The 22,192-nt window shown below is 46.5% G+C and overlaps 1 protein-coding gene across 2 annotated transcripts in view; it reads left to right on the top strand.

Moving 5' to 3' along the window:
• Positions 1-2,783: 2,783 nt before the first annotated feature.
• LOC123994885 (rho guanine nucleotide exchange factor TIAM2) overlaps positions 2,784-22,192 on the top strand; it is a 37,984-nt gene continuing 18,575 nt past the window's right edge. The window contains exons 1-6 of one of the 2 annotated variants that reach the window (XM_046297956.1): positions 2,784-3,083; positions 12,832-14,163; positions 15,888-16,365; positions 18,203-18,378; positions 19,558-19,782; positions 21,876-22,061. In XM_046297956.1, the coding sequence (XP_046153912.1) occupies positions 12,838-14,163; positions 15,888-16,365; positions 18,203-18,378; positions 19,558-19,782; positions 21,876-22,061 (2,391 nt within the window). In that variant the 5' untranslated portion in view covers positions 2,784-3,083; positions 12,832-12,837. Of the gene's footprint in view, positions 3,084-12,427; positions 12,587-12,831; positions 14,164-15,887; positions 16,366-18,202; positions 18,379-19,557; positions 19,783-21,875; positions 22,062-22,192 lie in introns of those variants that run through there. The other variant, XM_046297955.1, reaches the window with a different exon arrangement.

The raw sequence follows: 22,192 nt of genomic DNA, 5'->3' as shown, positions 1-22,192 counted from the left end.
CATACCCCGTAATGACAAAGTGAAAACAGGTTCTTAAAAAAAAGAAAGAAAAAAAGAAAGACCACTTGAAATACCTTAACTTCATAGCAAAGGGTCTGAACACTTCTGTAACTCCAACTTGAACTCCGGTGCATCCTGTTTCCATTGATCATACTTGAGATGTTTCTACAACTTGATTGGAGTCCAACTGTGGTAAATTCAATTGATTGGACATGATTTGGAAAGGCACACCTGCCTATATAAGGTCCCACAGTTGACAGTGCATATCAGAGCAGAAACCAAGCCATGAGGTCGAAGGAATTGTCCGTAGAGCGCCGAGACACAATTGTGTCAGGGCACAGATCTGGAGAAGGGTACCCAAACATTTCTGCAGCATTGAAAGTCCCCAAGAAGACAGTGGCCTCCATCATTTTTACATGGAAGAAGATGGGAACCACCAAGACTCTCTCGAGCTGGCAGCCCGGCCAAACTGAGCAATCGGGGGAGAAGGGCCTTGGAAGTGATTGAGATTGAACTCTTTGGCCTGAATGCCAAGCGTCACATCTGGTGAAAACCTGGCACCATCCCTATGGTGAGGCATTGTGGTGGCAGCATCATGCTGAGGGGATGTTTTTCAGCGGCAGGGACTGGGAGACTAGTCAGGATCGAGGCAAAGATGAAAAGAGCAAAGTACAGAGAGATCCTTGATGAAAACCTGCTCCAGAGCGCTCAGGACCTCAGACTGTGGCAAAGGTTCAACTTCCAACAGGACAACAACCCTAAGCACACAGCCAAGACAACGCAGGAGTGGCTTCGGGACAAATCTCTGAATGTCCTTAAGTGGCCCAGCCAGAGCCTGGAATTGAGCCTGAACGAACATCTCTAGAGAGACCTGAAAATAGCTGTGCAGCAACACTCCCCATCATACCTGACAGAGCTTGAGAGGATCTGCAGAGTAGAATGGGAGGATCTCCACAAATACAGGTGTGCCAAGCTTGCAGCGTCGTACACAAGAAGACTCAATGCTGTGATCGCTGCCAAAGGTGATTCAACAAAAGTACTGAGTAAAGGGTCTGAATACTTATTTAAATGTGAAATATTAAAAATATATATATAAATTAGCAAAAAAAATCTAAAACCTTGTTGTTGCTTTGTCATTATGGGGTATTGTGTTGAGATTGAATAATACATTTTAGAATAAGACTGTAACCTAACAAAGTGTGGAAAAGGTCAAGGGGTCTGAATATGGAGAGGTGCAGGGGGACTCCACACAGGGTGCCAGGGGAGTTGCTGTTGTGGAGAGTTACGTGCCTAGCTCAAGGGCACAAAGGCAGGCAATAGCATCTAGGATTGATACCAGCAACCCTCAGGTTGCCAGCTCACTTCTCGTCGGAACCCGGGATTTGAATTGGCAACCCTCCTCTTGCTGGCTTGCCTCTCTGACCGCTAGGCTACCTGCCGCCCACTCACCACACATACACACACAGGCATGTACAAACACACATTTACGAGAACACCCACACTTCATAGCCTCTTTGTGCCACTTAAGAATACATCCTCAAACGTATTTCCTTTTAATATGGAAACACAGAATGTCACAATTGTTAATATCCTGATCTCTCTGGTCGCCCAACACAGTCATCTGTCTCCCCAACTCCAGCAGAGACGCCTATTTACTGATGAGGGGGGCAGGGAGAGAGGTGTGTGTCTCAAATGGCACCCTATTCCCTATGTAGTGCACTACTTTTGACCAGGGCCCATAGGGATCTGGGTTCTATGGGCCCTGGTCAAAAGTAGTGCACTACATAGGGAATAGGGTTCCATTTTGGACAGCCTAGATTAGCCTAGCTGTGGGGGTGTGTTATGTGCCGTCTGCTTCATAGACAGGGTTAGGGTTAGTGGCCCTGTAAGGATGGAGCTCCCAGACATTGCTCTCTCGTTGAACAGAGGTTTAGCCTGAGGGGGGAAATACTGGGTAGCCTCATGAGTTTAATTCCCTCCAGATTATGGATTGAATGTGTATAGAACACACCTCTCCTCCCTTTCCTACTCCTCTTTCTCACTCTTCCCACAGTGGATTCATGGGAACCTTCCCTGACCTATCATTTATGACTCTTTTGCATTTGAACACCACTGGGGTGGTGAGAGTTAAATGTGTCAATGCTCGGTACAAACCGTGCAATATATGCAAAGTTTGTGTCGAAGTGGATGAACAAGTGTATGTGAGTCCGAGTGTATGTGAGTCAGAGTGTATGTGAGTCAGAGTGTATGTGAGTCAGAGTGTATGTGAGTCAGAGTGTATGTTTCCCCTGTGTGCCCCCCCCTCTCTCTTCTTCTTCTTCTTCTTCTTCTCATTTCTTCTCCAGCAGCACACACTGTGGTTTCTCTCTCAGTTGATTTTTTGGCAGCTTGTCCTGCCGGTTTCTGGCTCCAGCCCTCATTGTTTTCCATTCGGTGCGGCTGGATCTGCAGCCTCTCCCTGTGTTGCGTAACAGAGGAGGGAGTGAGGCGCTCCTGACTTCCCTCCTGAGTCCCGGGTTCTCCGGTCCTTCTGCCAAACTTTACACTTGCACACTTTCTTGCGTGTATCTAGCAATAGTGGAAAGTCACTCCAGCCAATGTTTACGGCAATCAGATGCTTTTAAATCCACGATGGGGAGTGTGCACGCGCACACTTATGAAACAGGGTGGAGAATTGTGACTAAGTCGCTGGGCGGCCTCTTATGTAAACCAGGGAAGGGGTTGGTTTAGGATTTGTTTACATGTTCCCCTCAAATGAGAGAAGATCCTGAAGTGAGAGGACAACTTGGCGAAGTGCTGCTGCACTTTTCAATTTTCAGTACAGAACCTGAAAGATAATTCTGAAATCTTGAACATGTTTTTCTGAATTCCTCAGAGCAGTCAGCAGGAATAGGTGCACTGTGTGTACTGGGTCTGTGGTAGCTCTCATGTAGGCTATTCAGATAAAGCTTCAGTTGGATTTTGTTCCCAGTTTTTACCCTACAGTACTGCAATGATAGCGTCACAGGCACACAAGTGGACGAGATGTTTGACCTTCTAAGACCTGTGAGTCACATTCAAATAAGAATGGAGCCCTGTTATTGGTGAGTGACCATCTGAGCGGAAATAGCCCTAGCCTGACTAAGGAAGTGACTGTGTCCTGAGTGTGTCCTGAGTATGTATGGTGTGTGTACTATGTAAAGTATAGTTAGTGTGTGCCTGCGTGCCTTGTGGTGTGCGTGTGCTTGTGTGCCTGGGTGCGTTTTTAGGACATGTAGGATTGTGTGCACTGCAGTGCACGTGAGAAAGACTCAAGAGAATGGATTTGTCCGGCCTCACCTCTCACCTCTCATAAGTGACAGGTCAGCAGAATTCCCAAGCTGTGTGTGCACAGTGTGTGTCCGGCTGGAAGCCAATCCGACTCTGCGTGCCTTGGTCTTCAGTGTGAGTCAGAGGTGTTTTTGCATAGCCGATCAAACAAGGAGAACAGGGCTGGGCCCTACTGCCCTCTCAGATCAGCATCATTTCCATGGCTGTGGAACTCTGGCAGCCATACTGCCACGCTAAGGCTGCGCCGTCTACAATAGAAACTATGAACTATGAAAATATAACCCAGCATACAATAGGGGGATGTGGTCCAGAGGTTTTTAGTTGTTTTCAGCTGCTTTACAGCACGTTACCAAGTCTACTGTAAAAGTCTACGGCATTCCTCTACGGCTAAATGGGTATTTACCAGTGACCTTCTGAACAAATAGTATTAAACTTTAAGCCAATAAATCCACTTAGTTGTACAAATGGGCCTTTTTTTTCCTTTTTTCTGTTGGTTGCACTGCAAAGAAAAAACACTTTTTGTTCTCTCATTTGGCATCCAAACAGGAGATCAATGCTGTTAATGCACTCCTTTAAGACTTCACTGACCAGCAACACTGTCATTGCTCCACAGACAAAATGAATACTGAATCAACTCAAAGCCCAAAGTACTTAGGTTGAGTAAGTGTGATTGTGTGTGTGTGTGTGTGTGTGTGTGTGTGTGTGTGTGTGTGTGTGTGTGTGTGTGTGTGTGTGTGTGTGTGTGTGTGTGTGTGTGTGTGTGTGTGTGTGTGTGTGTGTGTGTGTGTGTGTGTGTGTGTGTGTGTGTGTGTGTGTGTGTGTGTGTGTGTGTGTGTGTGTGTCGGTCTGTTTGTGTGTGCGTTCTTGTGTGTGTATTTGTGTGTGAGGGAATGCATCGGGTTTGCCTGTGGAATCCCTATGTTTACATGGACTTAGCCTTAACCACCACATCCTGCTCATTAGCGTGTGTGGTGGTACAAAGCGCCACACAGCTCGGACCCAGGTGCTAAGCTATTGCTGGAGCAAACCCAGTATGCCTCACTCTGACTCTGACCAGAGATGAATGGGCCAAATATAGCCCTTCACCACCATATTGTAACCGAAAGACTATCATGGTCATGCTATTACGGGTGTTGAAAACCTGAATAAATGTCGAAATGAATAGCATAAAATAACTCCACTGACGCTTTTAATTGCCCCCTCCCAAAAAATAAGAATAAAAAACAAAATTGGGGGGGGATTTTTCATTTTTCTACATAAAAGACTGTAAAATCACTAGGAACTCAGCTCAAATGTATTTTTATTTAGGAAATCTATTCCGAAGTATTTCCACTCATAAATAGAGAGACATATGTGATCGTGTACCAATGTAATCAAGGTTTGAAATGATTATGTTTTTATGCTTCTTGCGTCAATTTGCAGAGTACAAATGATTTCTAGTTATGTTCCGCCCCCCTGACCATCCGCTCACTAAAAAAATCGTCCCGCGGCTGAATCTAGTTGGGGACCCCTATCCTATGGTTTTGGGTACAGCTAAAGAACCCTTTTAGGTTTTAATCTGGATACTAACTTTTTTCTAAGAGTGTAGAAATGCACAACTTGAGGGTGCTGCTGGCATTTAAGTGGTTCCTAGCAGGTTTTTGTTCCAATTGCTATTCGCACATTCACAAAACTGCCTGAAATGGACTCAATCGCCAGCGACAGTCTATTCATTTAAATGACATGGTCATCTTTTGAAAGTATAGTTGCCAACATATGGCTCCTCCTTTCAAAGACACTGTCAAGCCATCGTCATCACTGTCACCAGCAACACTGTGGCACACCTCTCTCTCAGTGAGACTGGCATTGTGTACACAGTGTCGAATGTCTGAGGGTTGCCTTTAACCTCACTAAGCTGTAGTTCCTATGGATCTCCATGGATAGATATTGAGTCTTGGGCATTAACTACAAGATCCTCCTTCTGACCTATAAAACCCTTCACCATCTTGCCCCCCTCCCCCGCTTACCTTTCCAACCTTCTTTTCCCCTTTCAACCCACACGCTGACTTCGTTCTGTCACAGCAGGCCACCCTGTCGTTCCCAGATCCAAGCTCCGGAGCTTCGGTGACAGGGCCTTCGCCAGGGCTGCTCCTAGGCTCGGGAACTCTCACCCTCCAGCCATCCGCGACTCTGAGCCCTTCACCATCTTTCAGTCCCTCCTAATGCCCCACCTCTTCACCTTGGCCTACCCCTAAGCCCCCCCCCCTCCCACACACACTCACACTCACTCACTCTCACACACACACCCACAACATCTGTTTGTTCACTCATGTTTCTGTTTCGAACCTGCTGTTAGTCTGGCCTTGTTTAGATTTCTGCTTTTTGTTTAGGTTTTACAATTGTAAAGCAACTTTGGGTCTTTGAAAAGTACCATGTAGTATTATTATAATTTTATTGATGGATGTTTTGAAGGGCAAAGGGGCTTGAAGCTGGCATCTGGACTAGAGGCTGAACAGAAGAGCCCGCGCCAGGCAGCCGTCTCTGCTTTGTGTGGCCCTCTCTGGCCCCCTCTCTCTCACTTTCTTTCTCTCTCTTCTGGGACAATGGAGCTGGAAGAAAAGAGTGTGTGCTCAGTGGAGAGAGAGAGAGGAAAGAGCCCTGCCCCCACGGAGCACAACTACCATCCATATCACCCCTCTCCCTATGAAGGGTATGAAGATTTAGTTATTTACATCTAGATGGCTTTTAGGATCATTTCGCACTGTATTTCTCACTCGTCTGAAATGTTCAGCGCCAAAATGTCACATCAAGGCAAAAACCTACGTTCTACACACAATCCACTGACAGTATAGGACATACAGACGCAATATAAAGAGGTGTGCGTGACAAAGGGTTGGAGTCGGTGTCATCCATCCGTGTACCAACTAACCTAGCCAGAGGAAGTCGCCACATAGAAGTGGCCAAACGCCCATGTGCCCTGGTGAAAATGAGTGCACTAAATAGGGAATAGGGTGATACTGTCACGTTTACTCCTGCTCCCCTCTCCGGTGCTCGACACCATGTTAGGCGCACCTGCGCCACATGGCACTCCCCTGGACTCGATCACCTTCCTGATTACCTCCATAATATATGTGTCACTCCCCTTGATTCTTTCCTCGGGTGTTATTGTTTCTGTTTAACGTCTGTACTCTATTCGAGTCTCTTGTTTGTTCCATGTTCGTTTGATTTATTCAATGATTCACTCCCTGCACTTGCTTCCCGACTCCCAGCGTACACGTTACAGCAGCCTGTGTCCTCAACTCACTCCCCGGTATATTTGCTAACACAGAATGCTCAGCTGCAGTGATGGATCAATGGGTCCAACTCTTAATTGACAGCTAACTTAGTTAGAAATTGACCGATTGAGGTAGAGGGTGGAAATGGGCTGGAGGTGGCTAAAGAGTTTGTTTAATTTAATTTAATACCAGGTCAAATATAGTCGGGTTAGCAGACAATGGGGCAACACTGTTTGGCGAACTGAGGATGAATACGTGAATAAGAGAAGCAGTGCACACTAGTGAACCATGGGCTCTATTTTAACTAACCTAACGTAATGTTAATTCTATGCGCTGGCGGTGGCGCTATATGTCCAACCAGAATTATAAGAACAATAACTGGCAGCGACGCAAAAGGGTTGTGTTTTGATGAATAAACAAGTTGTAGGTGTGATGAGGGCTTGGCCACTCACTGGCCAGTCAACCCGTTCAATGGCTTAATACTGCATGCGTTTTTCTCAAGTTCTGTAGGTTATTGTGTTATCATCAACTCCAATTCTTCTGGCAGGCACAGAATATTCTCCTCCTAGTCCATTGTTGATTATACCACAATACAGTTTGTTAAATATCATAGGCATAGCAACAGAAGAGAGAAAAAAGGTCAACATTGTAATTGACGTCAATAAGCCTGGCCTACGTGTCTTTACACATCGCACTTCTCGTAAAATAAAAATACTAGGCTCCTGTAAATTGTATTGTATGTGTGAGGCAGGTTTTCAGTAAGCAAAATATATATACTAGTCGTACATTTGATACTGCATTATAGGACTGCAAATGTTAAATAGGTTTGGAGGAGCGCGTCTTTGGTAACTGGATGAGAGGCAATCTTTGGGGATTGGGATGGATATTTGACCAGGCAAAATGAAGTATGCAAGTGGGAATATGTGTGTATGTTTCAGGATGTACAATATATTTTCAATTCAATGCACTATGACGAAAAATAGACTACTTTGCAAGGCCATGATAAAAAATACACAATGCAATGCTGTTGAACCAGCCTTTGCTATAGTAGCCTAGGCCTAGGGTAGCCTATGGAGGGCTTGGTTTCTAATCATATGAAATGGAAAACTAGGAATCTGTTTTTTTTTTAAACCAGCAACAATATTTCTAAATAGGGTGGGGTCAGAAGTGCAATATCATAAATGACTTATCCTGTTCCATTGGGTGCACACAGGCCTATTCATTACGCATAACATGCGTATGCCTATACAAAATAGTAGACTCCTGTCAATTCTAGCGTTGCCTATGTGCGAGGCAGATTTTCTCATTTTTTAAAAATCCACTGTTGATATGGCATTATAGGAGGAGGGAATCATTTGGAGCCGGAAGTGTGTCTTTGGTAATCAGACAAGGTGCGTTCTTTGAAAATGGGGACGGATAGCCTAATTCAACAAGTGGAATGCAGTTATGTGAATTGTGAATAATCAAAAAAAAGGGGGAAAAACCTGAAATACTTCAACGCCCTCTCAGTAGACCATTTAAAACCTGTTCATTCATAGGCTACCTGGCTAATTACCAGGCTAAAAAGACAATGCAATGCTGCTAAACCGGCCTTGATTAAGGAGAGGGTAGGTTGTGCTTGTTTTTTAAATAACATTTAACTAAATGGGGGGACACCAAACATTTTTTATGTTTCGAAATATGAGATTCACCGGCACAAAAGGCACATCTCTGGTTCCATGGGCACTACGTCATGGCTGGATAGGCTGCGCTTCCACTCTCAAAATCCATGCCAATCCATGCCAATCCATGCCATTATCGACTGCATTACCGATGTGTCTTAAAACATTCCATTACATCCCATTAGCGCTACATGAAATGGTTCATTTTCAATTTTCATTTTTCTTCCCTCAGCGCAAGCGAGCTGATGTTAGACAGGTAAAAATTGCCAAACCTGGCGTTAGGGCTGGAGAATGCCAGTGCGCTCGTTTTTACATGACTAAATTGCAAACTAGCGTGCGTTTGACACTTGTCCCTCCTTAGCGCCAGACGAAAATAGAGCCCAATAAGTCTCTAAATCCCAATGATATCAATGAACAATTTAGGCCTAAATCTAAGTTGCATGTGCTTATCTCAACTCTGAATCTGGCACTATATGAGTATGAATAAAAACACCAGACCACATCTGGCCTGAGCAATCAAATTCTGATGTGTGGACAAATCAAGACAGACCAGAGCACACTAGACCAACAGTTTTATCAAGACAGAACAGAGCACACTAGATCAACAGTTTTATCAAGACAGACCAGAGCACACTAGACCAACCAATTAACTATTAACAAGGCACACCTGTTAATTGAAATGCATTCCAGGTGACTACCTCACAAAGCTGGTTGAGAGAATGCCAAGAGTGTGCAAAGCTGTCATCAAGGCAAGGGATGGCGATTTGTTGAACACTTTGTTGGGTTAATACATTATTCTATACGTATGTGTTATTTTAGAGTTTTGATTATTCTGAGTAAAAAACCTGAGTAGGTGTTCAAAAACTTTCAACCATGTGTGTGTGTGTGTGTGTGTGTGTGTGTGTGTGTGTGTGTGTGTGTGTGTGTGTGTGTGTGTGTGTGTGTGTGTGTGTGTGTGTGTGTGTGTGTGTGTGTATGGCGGGACAACAACCTCAATATACTTTAAAATGATAAATATACTCATACAGTTATTTGGCTGTGTCCAGCTCGCTAATAATCACTTAATTGAAAGCTAGACAGTCAGGGCGCATCGGGAATTGCCAAAACGATGGATAGAGGACTATTCATTTTGACAGTGAGGAAATACAAACAATTTTTAAGACGTCCCTCGGGACCTCATTAAAGACAGAATGCGGCCCCCGGGGCAAAATGAGTTTGACACCCCTGATCTAAACCATCACAGCCAAACAACAACAATGGCCCCCCTTCTTCACTCTCTATTTTACTTCCTCTGACTCCCTGATCCTCCTCAAAGTGTCTGCGTGTGTATGTGTGCGCGACTGCGCTATTGCCTGCATGTGCTTGCTCTCCTCTGCATTCCTTCCTGAGTGTGGCGTGGGACTTTGTATGGTATGCTTCGTCGAACAAGAGGCCCAGTCACGGCTCCAGCTCTAAGGTGGCCAGCTGCCAATAACCACCAGCCTCAGCCCTCCTACATGCCCATAATCGAGAGAGAGAGAGAGAGAGAGAGAGAGAGAGAGAGAGAGAGAGAGAGAGAGAGAGAGAGAGAGAGAGAGAGAGAGAGAGAGAGAGAGAGAGAGAGCGTTGCATTGGGTTGTTGGTATGTTCTTGCATTCGCACTTGCCACCATAGCATAGTGTCAGTCCTGAGGGAGGTAGAAGGTGTCTCTGCTTCCTTCTCTTTATGATCTAGCTGTTCTTCCTGTTTCCTCTATCCAGCTGCTGAAGGAGAAATGATGCACTGGATTTTGGCTCCATCCTTAGTAGGCTACACATGCTGCTGCTGACACAGTGTGGGGATTTGAATCTACTGAACCTCTTTTTCCTTAAATAAAACATTTACATTCATGCCTCCTACAGTTTTGATCTGTTTGAAAAACCTTTACAAGGTTAATTTATTTAATCATGTTGAATTTTGCTGTGAAGGTGTCCATTTACAATGAACAATTCCATTGTACGATGACTCATATGTACTGTAGTCATAAACTTGGGCAGTTGGGTTATTACAATATTAGATCATAGCGGTAGATTTTCAGTTGGGAATTCTTGGCCGCAGCAGATGTGCTCTAACGACATTCATGTGACAAACATAAAGTGGATGAAGAGAAGGGCCTGTACCTTTTTTAATGGTCTGTTTTAGAACACTGTCAGGATGCTCTCTCTCTCTCTCTCTCTCTCTCTCTCTCTCTCTCTCTCTCTCTCTCTCTCTCTCTCTCTCTCTCTCTCTCTCTCTCTCTCTCTCTCTCTCTCTCTGTGTGTGCCAGCCCTTTATCCCCTTATGGAAAGTTGTGTGAAGTATGTGGGGCCTGGCTGATACAGTGGTTGCTTCCCAAATGGCACCCTATTCCCTATATAGTGCACTACTTTTGACCAAGGCCCGTTCCTTGGTGAAACGTAGTGCACTATATAGGGAATAGGGTGCCATTTGGGACGTAGTCAGTGTTTAGCAGGCCCGTGTAAGCACAGCAACAGGAAAGGGGTCAGGAGGAGGAAGAGAAAGGCAGAGACTCTTGCTGGGACAAGAGAGCGAGCAAGATAGTAAAGGGGGATTCAGAGGGAACTTGTTTCGTAGTACTGCATTTGGTGAACAAAAGGAAAGACAATGAAGTTCTTCACTGAAATAGAAATTAAAGGTTTGAACGGTTTGTTTTGAACCGCTCTGGACTAAATAGGATGTGACTGTGTATGTCAAGGGTAGGTGGCATTCCACGCACCCCACCCCCAAAAAAAAAACTTCAAACAAGAGCATTCAGCCATCCACAGGAGCACATTCTCATTTTCAGCCCTGATGCCTTCTCCTGCAGTATGGCTGGCCTGGAGTTCTGCACGGGTGGGGGGCTCATTGTGCTTGAAGAATGCCAGGGTCGAGAGTGACAGGGCTTCCCCAGCGAGGGAGCAGATGGCCTATCAGAGAGGCACAACAAAAGTGTCAACCACCGCCTCTACCTTTAGCCATTCACGGCTTACTTGTCTGCAGCGCAAACCGACAACTGTGTCACAAAGTGCTCTGTTCCACGGTTCCACCCAGCCCACTGCACAGGCCCATAGTCTGGCACCCCGGCTGAAAGGGTCCGTCTTCTTTTTACACACACAGCGAGTGTGGAATACAACCTGTCACGCTGATGGCCGTTCTTCTGACCTCCTCAACATTCTAGCTTAATGACTGGAGACAACCGGTTGCTCTTTTCTCTGCCGTCTGACTAGGTGCTTTGGCATCCAAGGTTTCTCCATCGGTGCTTCCTGTTGGGTTTAAATGAAGGGGTCAAGGGTTGTTAATGTTTTTCGGGTAAGCAGTGTGATGTATTCTCACCCTGCTTTGTGAAGCCAGGGCTCTGTCCTCCTCTCCTCTACTCCTCTTCCTTTCCACTCCTCTCCTCCCTCTTCAGTATGAATGAGCCCAGGACAGGAAAGGCGTAGTGCTGCTTTAGTTTACTGCGGAACACAGTGAACCTCGGGCCACTGTTACCTCTCTGTCTCTCAGGGAAAAAAACAACTCTGGGCAAGATGTAAACAGTCTCTGAGGCTTTATCTGTCTCAGGAAACACTGGGGTTGATGTCATTTTTCATCAGTGTCATATTGTATTTCAAAATGTCCTTAATTGTTTTACCTTAAGGATATGTTCTCTTTCATTCTTTTTGGCTTGAACTTGATCTGACTCGAGATTTCTAACTTGTGTTCGTTTTTGAAAGTTTAAATCTGACTCTATGAAGAACTCAGAGACATTGCTTGTGGTGACTCTCCAAATAGCCTTGTCTGATGACTTCAACTCAACCGTCTTTACAGTGGAGGATTTTTTTTTTTGTAGAGAAGAGAAAATTGCTCGGAATTCCTGAGAAACAAAATAAACATGTGACAGAATGAAGTCTGCTTTTAAAAAGGTCCCTTCAGCAGCTCAGTAGCAGTATGTCATGGAAGGAGGCTGAGTGGAGTGGGGGGATGGCCAAGCCAAGGAAGAAGGGGTGTTTAGATTTGGGGTGGGGCTCTAACCACAGTAGGCTCACACACAAGGCAGACTGTGTGTGGAACTGACCGAAGCCCCTCCCTCCTCTGTTTCCCTACAGATGAGTCGAGAGAGAGAGAGAGAGAGAGAGAGAGAGAGAGAGAGAGAGAGAGAGAGAGAGAGAGAGAGAGAGAGAGAGAGAGAGAGAGAGAGAGAGAGAGAGAGAGAGAGAGAGAGAGAGAGAGAGAGCGAGCAGCTGTGTGAGTGTGTGAGAGAGAGAGGTGCTCAGTCCTGAAGAGATCACACAACGACACAGAGCCTAGCTAGCGCTGCTGAGACGTAACTCATAGGAGTATGCAGAGTAGTATCTAAGTTTGTCCTGAGGACAGACACCACAACTGGTAAGATAACTTTACAGCTGATGTGCATACAATCGTTTTTTATGTGCTTTCATTTCATTTAACCTCGTGTGATTTCATTTTATTTTATTCAACATTGTCTTTACGTGATTTTATTTTGTTTAACCTCATGTGAGTTCATTTCCTGTCATATTTTTTTTTACCAGGGAAGTCAGTTAACAACAAACAATGAAAAACATCCTGTTTTGATTATCTCTCATTCTGATGTTTTGTCTTCTGCCCAGCAGATCAGAATGGGAAACACTGACAGCCAGTACAGCAGCTTTAACGTCCCTGGGAAATCCAAATCCTGCTCTCTAAAGTTCTACTCCGCTAAAGAGGAGGCCCTGTCCCCCCATAGCTGGTGGAGGGACAGCGAGGGGAGCGGCCAGGGATACAGAACCAGAGGCAAAGGGGGGAGGGTCTGCCTGCCCCAGCACAAGATCACTCACAACCAGCCTTATGGCTCTTCGAAACACTATGAGCACCACATCACTAAGGAGGGCAGGGAACTGGGGGGGCCCCCGGGAGCCAAGCTGAAGCCCATCTCTCCACAGAGGTGTGGCAGAGGGGACAGTTCCCAAGTGACCAGGAAAAACGTCTGTCATACAGGTTACAGTTACCTGGAGAGTAGTGGGGAGAGTGTTAACGGTCTCGAGGCTAATGGACAGCGTACCCCCGAGAGGACTTCTCCTTGTGAGCACAGGGTTCCCCTAGAGAGCCGCAGCAGCCCCAAGGTGCTTCTCCGTAAGGATGGCAGCATGCGTGTTGAGTTCACCAACACCATGCGGATGTCGCTGGAGCCCCAGGATCTGTCAGGCCACAGCCACCCTGTGGTAGCCACCCCCGAGCCCTCTCTGACTAGGACCAGCAAGGGAAGCTCCCTGAGCTCCGAGGGCTCCTGGTACGACTCTCCCTGGGGGAACCCCACGGAGCTCAATGACAATGTGTTCACCTGTAGTCAGACCGTAGCGGGGGACAACAGCAGCGGCTACACCACCTACTCCTCCACTCGCACCGAGGAGACGGGCTGCGGCTTCAACACCTTCTCATCCGCCCACACTGAGAACATCTCCCCGGGGTTCAACCCCAGCCTCCTCTTCCAGACTGTGGATGGTAACGGTCAATATACAAGCCGAGGGTTTAACAGCAACGGGTATAACACTTGCTCTTCGGGCCGCACTGAGGACAGTGGCATCGGGGACTCCATGATCCTTCATCCGGAGAAGAGTCCGTTTAGCCTCATGTCCCCTCCTGTGTCCCTGTCGGACCTCTACTCTAACCCCAGCGTGGCGGCTGTGTTCCCCACTGCTCAGTTCCAGGACGTCCCCCAACAACGGGGGTCGCTCACTTCGTTACTGACCCTGGACGCGGTCATCCAGGAGGAGAGCTCGGGGCTGTACGACCAGCACTACTCCTCTCACAGTCGCACGCTGCCATGCAGGAGGGTTACTGCCACGGTGGCCACCGAGCCCTCCGCCATCGTGGTCGGTAACAGCAGAAGGGACAACCTGAAGAGCCGCATCAGGCGCCTCGGCGACTGGACGGGAAGTCTGAGCAGGAAGAAAAGAAGACTACAGGTGAGGAAAAAGGGGAAGAAAGAGGGGAGGGGAGGAGGGAAGACAGGGCATGTAGTGTAGACTCTTTATTATATGACGTGTCCCCAGTTGTCGAAGCGATGCGATAAGACTGCTCGCTGAGTCTGTGTGGTGGTAATCGCATTGTTTAGGTTGTTTGGGTCAACGTGATTGGCTGATGGCCGTTGGCTCTTAAATCCAGTCTGACGATGCAGATCATTGTAGTGCCACATGAATGTCTCTCTGTCACACGTCATCCTATGGTTCCTGGACACCCTCAGACTTATATCTGACAGACTGGATCCTTGGAGATACTTTTGTAGCTTGTCCTTTAATAAACAACATCAAGCCATTGCGATAAACACTACTATGAAAGGAAAAGGCACCACAAGATAAATTATTCCAGCAATAGTTACCTGCTGGAACATTTTCAGAACCTTATATAATTTTGACAGATATTATGTAAGACTATAGTTCAGTCTCCCTAAGACTTTGTGTAGAATTCTATGATATTTACATGGGAAAGATTTCAAAGATCGATGATGTCGGTTCAGAAAGGAAACCTCCCCCGCTCTTTTTGCTGCTGGAGAACATTACATTGGTATTTCATTACTTCCTAAAAGTTCAAACAGGGTTACATTTCATTTCAATTGTGGTAACGCTCTCCAACTCGTTTGACGTTGGGGAGTTTTTGCGAAAATAGTTCCGAGAACGTTAAGAAATAAACGTTCTTCCGTGGGAATTTCAGTTTTATCGAGTACAGGCTTAACTGAATGGACAACAAAGACAGAATGCAATATGGCATTTTTATTAAGCAGATTGGGGTAGGCCTCGCCCCCGGGAAATGCTCCTCCGAACCAGACGGGATGACAGGTAACCCTTTGCTGGGGTAGCTGGCATCGACTAATTCCACGGATAGAAAACAGAAGATGCCGGTTTGAATCTCACTGACGCCGTGCCAGATTTAAAACTATAAATGTGTTTGCATGATTAATACCGAAGCAAATTCATTTCCATGTGTTCTGTGTTTGGAGTTCAAAACAGTTAGCCTAAGCTAGAAGTGTTATTAAAAGTCTTATTGAGGCGTGTTCTTAGCATGTTATTTAATTACCTTCAAATAAACCTGTCATTTCTGTTCTCAGAACGTTAATAAAACCTCTCAGGAAAATGTTCAGGGACCCATAGTAATATGTTCCCGAGACTTCCCTGCAACCCAGAACAGGCAAAATGTTCACTTCCTTTCTTAGAACTTTCCATTTTACCGGACAGGAAACATGTTGTTTTCACTCCCAGAACCAATGGGAAACCGAAACCCACAACTTCCAAGGAACCAAATGTGCTAGCTGGGTAGGCTCCTGCTCCTGTGAGCGATTCCAGCTAACACAAGCCAAGGCCAGGTCCTAAGAATGTTTGCTCTAGATTGGTCTGTATAATATCCATGTCTTCTGTTACTCGTACCAGCAACATTCCAGGGAATGATTGTATCATATCATGTTAGAGTATCTCACAATACATCTCATATTATGTCCTAATACAAACAGAAAATCATGGCATCCTGTCCAGGAAATGGTCAATCGAGAAATACATGAGAATGTGGCTCGTCTGTGTCCCTGATATTGCCATATTGTTAGATGATCATTCAATTTTTACGGGTCTTTTTAAGGTCTAGCAAGCTATTTATTCATTCTTTCCTCTCCAACCACCCTGCTCTGTCTCTCTCTCCCTAGGAGCCTTACGGTAGTGAGACCAGTGAGGGCTTTAGCAGTGGAGTGGACCCTGGGTTAGGTAACTCTAGCTCCCAGTTAACTGGTCCACTGTGGAATCCCCTCCACACCCAGGCCTACACCCACACCCAGGGCCAACAGTGCCACAGTGACGCTCTGCGCCAGAACATCTACGAGAACTTCATGCAGGAGCTGGAGACAGGACGCAACAGTGGGCCGGAGAGGACTGAGCCCTCGGAGGAGGGAGAGGAGGAGGAGATGGGAGGAGGGGGGGGAATAGGAGAGGGAGAGCAGGGGGAGAGCAGTGGCAGTGGCTCCCTGGGTTCCCTGGAGCAGCTGGACCTGCTGTTTGAGAAGGAGCAGGGGGTGGTGCGCAGAGCCGGCTGGCTCTACTTCAAACCCATCCTCACCCTGCACAAGGATAGGAAACTGGAGCTGGTGGCCCGTAGGAAGTGGAGGCAGTTCTGGGTCACACTTAAAGGTAGGGCTCCCTCCTCCTTCTACCTGCACTCGGTTTACGTCCCAAATGGCACCCTATTCCCTATATAGTGCACTTCTTTTGACCAGAACCCTAGAGCACTATAAAGGGAACAGGGTGCCATTTGGGATGCCTCTTGGGAAAGAAGTCTTCTGACCATAATATGACAACCTGGTTAAATAAAGGTTAACAGAACAGCATCTACTACATGTATTTTGTTTTATATACTGTACAGTGCATTCGGAGAGTATTCAGACACCTTGACTTTTTCCACATTTTGTTACGTTACAGATTTACTTTACAGATTTAAAAACGGGTGTTTAGACATTTTTTCGAACAAATCAGAAACATTACATTAGCATAAGTATTCAGACCCTTTGCCAAAGGTACTTTGTTGAAGCACCTTTGGCAGCAATTACAGCCTCAAGTCTTCTTGGGTATGACGCTACAAACTTGGCACACCTGTATTTGGGGAGTTCATTCTTTTCTGCAGATCCTCTCAAGCTCTGTCAGGTTGGATGGGGAGCGTCGTTGCACAGCTATTTTCAGGTCTCTCCAGAGATGTTCAATCAGGTTGAGCCACTCTAGGACATTCAGAGGCTTGTCCCAAAGCCACTTCTGCGTTGTCTCGGCCATGTGCTTAGGGTCGTTGTCCTGTTGGAAGGTGAACCTTCACCCCAGTCTGAGCTCCTGAGTGCTCTGGGGCAGGTGTTCATCAAGGATCTCTCTCTACTTTGCTCTGTTCATCTTTCCCTCAATCCTGACTACTCTCCCAGTCCCTGCCGCTGAAAAACATCCCCACAGCATGATGCTGCCACCACCATGCATCACCATAGGTATGGTGCCAGGTTTCCTCCAGATGTGACGCTTGGAACAGGCCGAAGAGTTCAATCTTGGTTTAATCAGACCAGAGAATCTTGTTTCTCATGGTCTGAGAGTCCTTTAGATGCCTTTTGCAAACTCCAAGTGGGCTGTCATGTGTCTTTTACTGAGGAGTGACCTCCGCCTGGCCACTCTACCATAAAGGCCTGATTGGTAGAGTTCTGCAGAGAGGGTTGTCCTTCTGGAAGGTTCTTCCATCTCCACAGAGGAACTCTGGAGCTCTGTCAGAGGGACCATCGGGTTCTCGGTCACCTCCCTGACCAAGGCCCTTCTCCCCCGATTGCTCAGTTTGGCTGGGCGGCCAGCTCTAGGAAAGGTCTTTGTGGTTCCAAAACACTTCTATCATTTAAGAATGATTGAGGCCACTGTCTTCTTGGGGACCTTCAATGCTGCAGATATTTTTTGGTATCCTGCATCGATGCAATCCTGTCTGAGCTTTGCGGACAATTCCTTCGACCCCATGACTTGGTTTTTGCTGACATGCACTGACAACTGTGGGACCTTACACAGACAGGTGTGTGCCTTTCCAAATCATGTCCGATCAATTGAATTTACCACAAGTGGACTCCAATCAAGTTGTAGAAACATCTCAAGGATGATCAATGGAAACAGGATGCACTTGAGCTCAGTTTCGAGTCTCATGGCAAAGGGTCTGAATACTTATGTAAATAAGTTATTTTTGTTGTATGTTTTTTACACGTCCTGAAATGTCAAAATACCTGTTTTCACTTTGTCATTATGGTGTATTGTGTTTAGATTGATGAGAATGTTTTTTTCCCTTCATTTTAGAATAATGCTGTAATGTAAAACAATTGGGGAAAAGACAAGGGGTCTGAATACTTTCCCGAATGCACTGTATGTTCTGTAGGTATTCCCCTTGACATTGGGTCATTGTCTCACAATATGGTTCTAGAGCGGTGTCTTAGCTAAAGCCTCCTCTCCTCCCTGGTGCATACAGGGTGTACCCTCCTGTTCTATGAGACCTATGGGAAAAGCAGCTGTCCCGAGCAGGAGCTGTCCCCGCGCTACGCCCTGCTGGCCGAGGACAGCATTGTCCAGGCCGTCCCCGAACACCCCAAGAAGGAGAACGTCTTCTGTCTGAGCAACGCCTACGGAGATGTCTATCTGTTCCAGGTACGTTCTAACCTAGGCTCGCTCACCAGGATTCTCAAGCTCGGAAGTACCTGTATGTGCCTGTGGAATAGACTGGGGATGAGGTTAGTTCTACACAGACCGTTGTGCCGTCAACGGAGGCACTTGTCAGGGAGGTCCTCATTCACTATTGTCGTTTGAGATCTGCAGTACGCTGTCATTTGTCATGCATTCTTTACAAATCGGACACTGCAGTGCTGTAAGCTTGTCCCTTGTTTTGTTTTGTAGGTGGATCTCTTTTTCGTTGAGCACAGTGTGAATGAGTAAGAAGGAACATTTTAGGGTTTTCTGCTGCATGCCCCTGCTCCTGCCGCATGGACCCCTTGTGATGGAGTTGTGTTTTTTCAACTCAGTCTGTTGCAATTCTTTTTTAGAAGGGTTGAACAACTCCATATGCTATGGGACAACCACGATTATGGACTGGGCTGAACGTCTGCTTTTTAGGATGGAATGTGCCGCTGTTCTGGTTGGTAATGACTATATTGGTGTTGGTTATGTCCTGTCTGGATGCACTGTCGGCTTTAGAGCTCCGTTGTCATACGTTCTATAAAGGGGTCAAATGGTATGGTTGGGAAAAGCATCCCTACTGGCTGGTCTGAGTAGACTAGTCGTGTATATGTGCGCCCTAAATGGCATCCTATTCCCTATATAGTGCCCTATGGGCCCTGGTCAAAGGTTGTGTACTGTGTAGAGAATAGGGATCCATCTGGCATGCATCCTGTGTGTCTGTTTGGCAGTAGGGTTGTTGTCCTCTTTTTCCACATTTTGAGAGGGAAAGTGTTGTCTCTCTTTAATGTTCTCCGCACTCAGTTTTACAATCGTTGAAAACACCTTCCTCCCAGAGAGTAACGTTCATTTGATTCATTCACCAAGTGTTTACTAAGACACACAAATCACACTGCAGGGCTGTATCTACCCAACGCACCATGGCAACGAGGGGGAAACTGAGGGAAGTGAAACTTCTTAGCGTAGTCACGAACATGTAAACGGGCTTTTGTCTGACACTTAAGGATCCCTGGCGTCTGGGAAGAGAGAAAGAAAGACGGGAAATGAGAGCCATGTTCTCCTGCCCTTCCCCTGGCCTGGCACTGTGTCACCTGGCCCCATGTCCCCCCGACCCAACCGTGGCACTGTGTCATCTAGCCCTGTTCCTCCCCGCAGGCTGCCAATCAAACAGACCTGGAGAACTGGGTGACGGCCATCCACTCTGCCAGCGCCTCTCTGCTGGCTAAGAGACAGGGGAAGGAGGACACGGTGCGGTTACTGAGGAGCCAGACACGCGTCCTGCTGCAGAAGGTAGACATGGACAGCAAGATGAAGAAGATGGCTGAGCTGCAGCTGTCTGTCATCAGTGACCAAAGGAACAGGAAGGCCATCGAGAGCCAGGTGAGGCACTGAGATGGTCTAGTGGCTGTGTGTGTGTTTGTGTTTAACTATCCCTGTGGGCACCAAAAGTCAAATGAGAAAAATTCAGATAAATATATTTTAGGCTTATGGGTTAGGTTTAGTGTTACAATTAGGGCTCGCGTTAGAATTAAGGTTATGGTTAGGTTAAAGGGTAAAGGTTAGGGTTAGATTTAGGGTTAGGGGTTAGGGAAAATAGGATTTTGGATGGGAATCAATTATTTGGTCACCACAAGCATAGCAATATAAATTTGATTTTGATTTGTGTGTGTGTGTGTGTGTGTGTGTGTGTGTGTGTGTGTGTGTGTGTGTGTGTGTGTGTGTGTGTGTGTGTGTGTGTGTGTGTGTGTGTGTGTGTGTGTGTGTGTGTGTGTGTGTGTGTGTGTGTGTGTGTGTGTGTGTGTGTGTGTGTGTACTTGCGTGTGAGGGCCAGACTACTGCATTTTGGGCGCCCCCAAAATGTAACATTTTTTAATAAATATCTTTAGAAAAAATGTACAGTTTTATAATGCTTTTCTACACATTTGTCATGAGGCTATGAGGAAAATGTTGCAGTTTTAAAGCTAATTTCCTGCTATTCTACACTTTTTGCCATGGGTCAGAAAGAAAAATGTGCAGTTTTATAGCTATTGTTCACATTTTGCCATGAAACTGAGAGAAAGTTGTGCAGTTATAAAGCTAATTTCCTACAATTCTACACATTTTGCTATCATATGGGGGTCCACAACTCCCTGACCACCATGGGGCCCACAACTCCCCCTCAAAAAATTGGTTGGGGGCCCCCTAGAGGTCGGCGGCCTTGTGCATGTGCCCTTCGTGCTAGTTCGGTAAAATGACCGTGGTCTTAAGATCAAGGGCCACCCTAAGACTGAGCCAGTCAAACAAGCAGTTAGTTAAATTGGCCTATTAGGTCATTAGTGTCTCAGCTCCAATGCAAACCAGACCATTCTATTCCTGTAGAACCATACATAATTTAACACCTGCATGACATCTTCTTGTTTCTGTCCATAGTCTGCGAGTTACAACCTCCATGTAATGGCAAAAATCATTACGATATAACAACCTTCCTTGTGGTTGTGGAACATATTGACATGAGCGTATATGTGTTGGCAGCAGCATTTGTTGAAACTGGAGTTTTAATCTTTCCGACCCAAGTTCCCTGCCACCATGACATTTTTATTCCAGATGTTCTCAGTCTAATAGACTAGTACCATCAACACATTCTATCCACTCCTCGTAGAAGTCTGTTGTAATGGGAAACCCAGATGAGGGGGATATTTTATAGCGTAACAAACCAAATGCTGATGTGTTTACAGACAGCAGTGTTTCCCGGTAGCAGCATTAGGGGTAGTTAGGTGTCCTTTCTTCTTAATGGCAGGCCAGGAGGAGGGGGGGTGGGTCATCATGCCCAGTTTGTGAGGTAATCAGATGAGAGAGGGGGGGTGGGCGGTCAAACCCCCAGAGCCTCTACTGAGCTCTACAGCAGCTGGTCTCATCTCATCTCCAGGCCCACCGGCCACTTTGATGTCTGACGGTCGGTCTCTCTGAAAGTGATACTAGCTCTCTCTCTGCCATTTGAAGTGAACCTCTTAAACCTCCTCTCTAGATTTAAATCCTCATCTCACAAACAACGACACTGTTATAACACATTCACCCTCTGTGAAGGAGAACGAGAATGGGGGATTGAGAGAAGTGAGGGAGAATGAGAGCGAGAGAGAGAGATGAGGGTGATTAGATGTGATTATGTCACTCCAATTAGACATGTGGTCGTTCTGTAGTTGGAGACGCCCTTCTGAATGAGAGGGTGGGGGGCCATTCTGTCACCCTCACATACAGGTGCTCTCGTATTGTCACATCACCAAAAATGTGTGAATGAAGGCGTTAACGTGGCAAACTGTGTCAAACTTGGCCAAACTCTACATGGCTCTGGCTGTGACTGTGAGTCTGTTCCTGCCCCGCCTGGTCTCTCTTTGTCAATGAGAGGGTGGAGAGGCCATTCTGTCACCTTGAAGGGGACTGTAACCCTATGTACTGTGGTGTAACCCTGGGTGCCTGTCCTGTATGTTCCTCCCCAGATCCAGCAGTGGGAGCAGAACCTGGAGAAGTTCCACATGGATCTGTTCCGGATGCGCTGCTACCTGGCCAGCCTGCAGGGCGGTGAGCTCCCTAACCCCAAGAGTCTCCTGGCCGTGGCAGGACGACCCTCTAAGACCGCTCTGGGACGCCTGGGGATCTTCTCTGTCTCCTCCTTTCATGCCCTGGTGAGGCCTGATCTCCCTAAGGCTTTACATCCATATCCACCCTCAGCTCGGGACATTGGATTTCACACATTCTCTGGAACAGTTCCATTGATAACACCTTTATTTATCCCTTTAGGTGCAATTAAGCAATG

Source organism: Oncorhynchus gorbuscha, linkage group LG14, assembly GCF_021184085.1.
Source record: "Oncorhynchus gorbuscha isolate QuinsamMale2020 ecotype Even-year linkage group LG14, OgorEven_v1.0, whole genome shotgun sequence".
NCBI lineage: Eukaryota > Metazoa > Chordata > Actinopteri > Salmoniformes > Salmonidae > Oncorhynchus > Oncorhynchus gorbuscha.
This window is presented reverse-complemented; position numbering and strand designations above follow the sequence as displayed.